Source organism: Varanus komodoensis, unplaced genomic scaffold (genome assembly GCF_004798865.1).
Source record: "Varanus komodoensis strain SLA01 unplaced genomic scaffold, ASM479886v1 scaffold94, whole genome shotgun sequence".
In the NCBI taxonomy this organism is placed as follows: domain Eukaryota; kingdom Metazoa; phylum Chordata; class Lepidosauria; order Squamata; family Varanidae; genus Varanus; species Varanus komodoensis.
This window is the reverse complement of record NW_025336646.1, coordinates 1755937-1761608: the sequence shown is the minus strand read 5'-3', so window position 1 is coordinate 1761608 and position 5672 is coordinate 1755937. Positions and strand designations below refer to the sequence as shown.

At 43.5% G+C, this 5672-nt stretch overlaps 1 gene segment (V, D, J or C); it reads right to left on the bottom strand.

The window, feature by feature from the left end:
* Positions 1–4485: 4485 nt before the first annotated feature.
* On the bottom strand, positions 4486–5398 carry LOC123017514 (the record flags this gene model as incomplete). The annotated part of the segment is given in 2 exon segments: positions 4486–4766; positions 5350–5398. Coding segments are annotated over 2 exon segments (330 nt in total), but the record flags the coding sequence as incomplete, so codon positions are not given.
* Between the last annotated feature and the right edge of the window lie 274 nt (positions 5399–5672).

Here is a 5672-nt window from a genome sequence, read left to right as displayed (position 1 = left end):
CCAGAGTTGAGCAGAGGGGCACATGAAGAAAGGATGCCAATACCTCCCAGTAACTGTAGCATGTACACCAAATCAAGCAAGTGATGAAGAGAAGTGGGGACATTCAAAAGCCAAATGGAACAAATGATCCCCACCCAAGGCTGAAATCTTGTGCCACCATCAAGGCCTCAAAGGAGATCAGAAAGAAGAGATGCATTTGAAGGGGAAAAGATGTTCCTTCCATGCATCCGTCCCCCAGGAACCATGGCCCAGCTCTGCATTTCCCCTGTTCAGAAGTGACCCGAGCTCATCAACCCAGGCCTGCCAGCAGAGGTCTGCTTCAACCCTCATGTTGGGGGAATGCCTTCAGCACCTGCATAATTGCAAGGTGCAGTTTTACTTCTTTTACTCAAAGCAACTTTGGAAACTCCAGCCTGGGTCCTGGTGGAAGAGCTCTGTGCCCTGTTTCTACTGGTGCTCCTGCCTTAGGATGTCACTGGCACAACCCAGTATCTTGGGCCCAGAGAAGAAAACACACACATCAGCTGTACGATGGTTGAGCCATTGTTTTCAATGGATTTTTCCCTCAGGGTTTCCCTTTCTGTGTCTTCCAGGATAATGTTCCCTTGTGGGCATCAGCCAGCCCGGGAATGCAGTGCTGCAGGAAGGCTAAAGCACCCGCCTGGCGTGCAAGCAAACGAATGAGCACGGTACTCATGTTTTGATATCAGCAGGTTGTGTGGCAGGGTCTGCAGTTCCTTTCAGCGTCTAGTCAAAAGAATTTTAAGCTAAAGGGAATGTTTCAACCGTTTCTCAGCTAACAGCTGCAGGCAGGCCAGGGCCACCTGATTATCTCTTCCATAAACACAGAACTTCAAACTAACCCCTGCTTCCTACAAAAACCTCACTTCCTCAATGTGTGTGAGGGTAGAGCTAAGGTACGTGGGAATCTGCCGAGGGAAAAAGGGTTTTATCCCTCCTTATGCCTGCCAGTGCTCAGAAATGCTTCCTCCAACGTGGGCTCTCCTTTAACTGATTTTTGACCAGCTGAACTGGAAATTAGCCTGGGGGGGGGGGAGGGAATCACCTCATGGGACTGGCTAGATGGAAGATCTAAGCATTTTGCACATTTCCCCCTTGCTCTCCTCTCAGCATTTGCAGTTCGATTAGTTAAGCCAACTTGGGTATGGGACCACATGTTTGCCAGAATAACATCCAGTCCCACTCTGAGAGACCAATATTTATTTAAAGTTATTTTAGGTCATCGTTAAGGGGGAAAACCCCTCTTAAAGCACCATACAAGATAAAATAAAAATATACATAAGATAAATACACACAAGACAGACAAATAAATCAAATGCCATAAAACAAAATAACTTTAGTAAAACCTGCATCCCACAGACTATTTAAAAAGACAGTGAAAAGGACAGGTTTTTAGAGCCAAACTTTGTCTTACATCTAAATGACTCTTAGGTCTTGTTCTTTAGAGCAAAAAAAATGGGTTTAACAGACACAACTATTCCATAAAAGGGTGAAGACCAACCTGGTCTGTCACCAAAGGCTCCTGAGTAAACTTAGCAGTCATAGGTTAAAAGGAAGGGACCTCTTGCAGATTACCAACTGTTTCAACAAGAGGGAGCAGAGTTTAGGAGTAAACAGACATTTTTCCTAATGAAGGGGAGTTAACAGTAGTGTCCACCATGGAGATGTATTTAGAATTTGAGATCAGTGTTATTAAACATGTTCAAAAATTACTTGGAGTCAGGAGGAAGTAGTGAAGTAGCCACAGCTGTAAATTGATACTTAAAGCTGTCCTAAAATTAAAGAGATTTTGTCATTTGAAATTGCCCTTCAGAGTTGAATTGCAAAACAGAGATTTGTAAATACTCAAAATGCCAAAAACATATATTCAGAATCTGATTTGTTTACCTGGTTTCACAGTTCTGTCAATGCCCTGTTGTGCTGTAATCATAGCACCGTGTGCACATGAGACTCAAGGCTTTCACCAGATGGAAAATGAGGTTCCACAGGAGTCCTCGCAGCTGATTTCTCTTTCGGTTACACACAGTACACAGGAGAAAAATGTGAAAACAAATGTGTGTTCTCTTAAACCTCATTACTGAGAGGTGATGCAGTGCCAACCAACCATGGAAAAACTTGGAAATGTCTTAAATCATGAAAAGTATTTGGAGTCTCATACACTGAAGAGAAACAAGGGAGAGCAAGTCTGCCGGCAAGCACTTTGATGAATGCAAAAAGTATATGGTATATGGAAGAGGATACTTTTTCTAACTTTGAGATGCAGTGTTGTGAACTCCAGAGAGGTTATAAAAAGTGAGTTGCTAATACCTTAAAATCTGACTGGCTGCTTTGCTCTTAACTGATGAATTAGCTTTCAATTTCAGGTTACATAATCTTAAACAAGATGGATTCTCCTTCTTCTTGAATCAAACAGCTAAATATTGGAAAGTGGTATGTGAAGAATTTGCTGTTTGCATTGGAAGCTGCATTGGATACTTCATTGGAAGTATCATGTTCTGAACCCCCACTTCACTCACCCCACATTAATGTAGGGGTCAGATTGTAGCTATTCTTCAGGCTGCTGATCTGTGAATGTTGGGGTATGTGTTCTGGTTTTTAAACCCACACCAAAATGCATTTTAAAAGCATATGTTACCTGAATGAGGAAATATATTCAGAATTACATACTTAAATAAGCATACCTGTATGACTTTTTCCTCAATAATTACAGAAACTCTTATGGATGGAAAAAACTTACTAATGAACCAGTGCAACCATGATGTGGATCCAAAACTGACTGATCTGGATTCCGGATTAAGAAAAAGTGTTGCTCACTCAGGTGACATCATCAAAGTATTATTGCTACAAACACATCTGGATTGGACCAGCTGCATTGCCCATAACAGATGACTTCACCCATCCAGTGAAGATGATTCAACCTCAGCAGAAATAAGTCCTCCTCCCTGTGGATGCGCAGCTGCTCTGCCTCATTGGCTGGATGGTCTTACAGTCATCCCCCCAACCAATCAGATGCTTGAGTGAGCCTCCTCCTTTATGGAACTCGTCGGACATTCGGGTGGGACAGACATTGTGTGTGTGAATGTGTGTACCTGTGTGCATTTCTCGTGTGACAGGAGCCACAAGGAGGGAGATGCTGGGGGTCTGGGTTGGCTTTACGTTGCTGGCAGGTAGGAATTTCCCCAAAGCAGGATGGGTTTATCCCACTGTTGTGGGGACGGAGACAGCACCACAACCTCCCTCTTGCCTGTTAAGTTTCATGCACTTTTCTCTGGTGAAGGAGAAGCAGGCCCTGGCTACAAAAATTAGATGCCATTAACTGGGGGAAAGGGACATCTCTGTGTTGCTTTCCAAAGAGAGAGGTTGCTGTGAACCAAGCAGCATTTACATATGAACTGAGCAGCCTCCCTTGTTATGGGCCTTATTCACATCTCAGGTCTTTACAGGTCTCTGCTGCAGGTTCTGAGTCCAAGGTCAACCACCTTGCTGTTGATTCAGTTTGTGGTAATGCTTCAGAGTAGCTCTTCTCTTTCCCAGCATGATGTGCCTTATTGGAGGCGAAAGGAGGACAAAGAGGATAAAAGGAAGGGAAAAGCCCCTCTTCCATCAGCCAGAGCATGCCATGATGGCAGAGAAGTCATAGTGCCTGGTACCTCCTCTCTCATCGGTACCAGGTAAAACTCTTATTTTCCCAGAGTTTTGACTATTAATTTTTAATCTTAGTTTGAATATTGCCTCTTATTCCTTGCTGCTGCTGATAGAATTGCAGTTGCTCCCATTTTATTGCTGTGGGTTTTATTGTTCATTGTTTCACCCTGTGTGTGTGTGTGTGTGTGTATTGCCCCTGCCTTTTCTGTTATGCATTTCAACTTTTCACTTTTGTTAACTACCCAGAGAAGCCTTGGCTATTGGGTGGTATAAAAATGAAATAATAAAGAAGGAAAGTGACATCTGGTGGAATACCCTGCTCTGAGCAGCTCCTTCTGGACAGCCGTCTTCTTCTTTTAAGGCCTCGTTCTCACAAACAATGGATGGAATGGTAAACCAGTGTCTTCCATCTACAAATTGAGAATCATTGCATGATGGAATGGGCCTAAGCATGGAGTACCAGGGAGTACTCTGAAAGTGCCAAAGGCTCTCCTGAAGACAGCTCAGGGGCCTAGCTGACATCCCCCAACTCAGAGGTCACTGGGCATCACTGCTATGTGCATCTCCTTGACCCCACGTTGTACGGCTGTCCAGGTATGTTGTCTGCAGCCAAGGTGAAACTAGAAGGCAAAGGACAAGGAATTTGAAGAAGCAAATTGGGGACACTTGAATTTGAACCAAGGAAATTCCATGAGTAATCATTGCCAGGATTGCTATGCCACTGTTTTTGAGTTGTTGCTGGCAAAACAAGATACATAAAGGAAATGTGCAAGCTCTCTCTGGGAGCTGATATGCAGAAAGGGCAGAATATTTCTGTACACCGAAGAAGATGCGTATGCTGCTAGCAGAAAAATACGTGGCTGAATCCTCCATCTTGACAGAGGAGATGTTTAAGTTAAAAGCATCATTCGTCAGTCCCTCGGCTATGAATCTGTCAGAATTGGTTGCTTTCTCCTCCATGCCAGAAAGATTAATTCTAGCATAATAGAGGAGCTGAAGCCCCATCTTCCAGTGATGCTGATACCAAAGCATAGCATCATGGTCATAGGTTTGGATGCATTTCAGTCTGACTGTTTTTCCCATCTCCATAAATTCCTTGGCTGGTAGATTTCTCCATCAGTGCATCCTTGGGAGGAAGGAAGAAGAAGAGGCACTGAAAGAAATGTCTCATATAATTGTTTAACATTTTTCTAATTTTGAGTATTATTGCATTGCTCAAGTAATCAGATTAACTTTTCCAGTTCCTCACTACAAACTTTCATGTATGCAATCTACAGACTTTTAACTGTCATGGCTGCCTGTACAGAAAGGAAAGAGTGCTGCAGACTCCCAGAACACAGGTGGGGAACCATAGCATAGCTTGAACATACTCTCTTAAACAACATATTTAGACTAAGGACATAAAGTAATTTTGGTCTCCTGGAACAAGATGCACAGGCCTAGTCAAAAAATACCTCAACAACAGTTAGGTATTTTCCGAAAGAGCCTCAAAGCAAGCTGTTGCTCAGCTTTGAGTGTAGCCATCTTTTACCCAGAAGGGTGGGTGGGGGGGGGATCACTACTGCCTTGCCACCCACTGTGTCAAGAACTGTAAAAACTGGAGGGAGATGAAGCTGCATTTTAATCTTAAAGAAAAACATTGGTGCTCCTGACTGTGAGTTTCTTTCGCAGCCAGAAACTCGCCTGCAACCAAGAGGAAAACAGCCACATACCACACCGTTTGTGTCTCCATCTCCGGAAGTTTGCTTTGAAGCATTCTCTTTTAAGCATTGCCAGGGCAGCAAGTTTCTCCTCTGCCCAAAGCAGGCTGGCTAAACAGCTCCCCCTTGTGCATGGAAAGCTTATTCTGCACAGTTTTTTGGTTTTTTTGTGGGGGGTAGCATTTATGAAAGGTTGCAATCTCAGGTATGCTTAGGTAGAAAAAATTGCAGAATCAGCTCCTGGCATCTTCCAGCCAGCACAGAATGTGCTCTAAATTCTATTTACTTATGGAACATGTTGAGCTG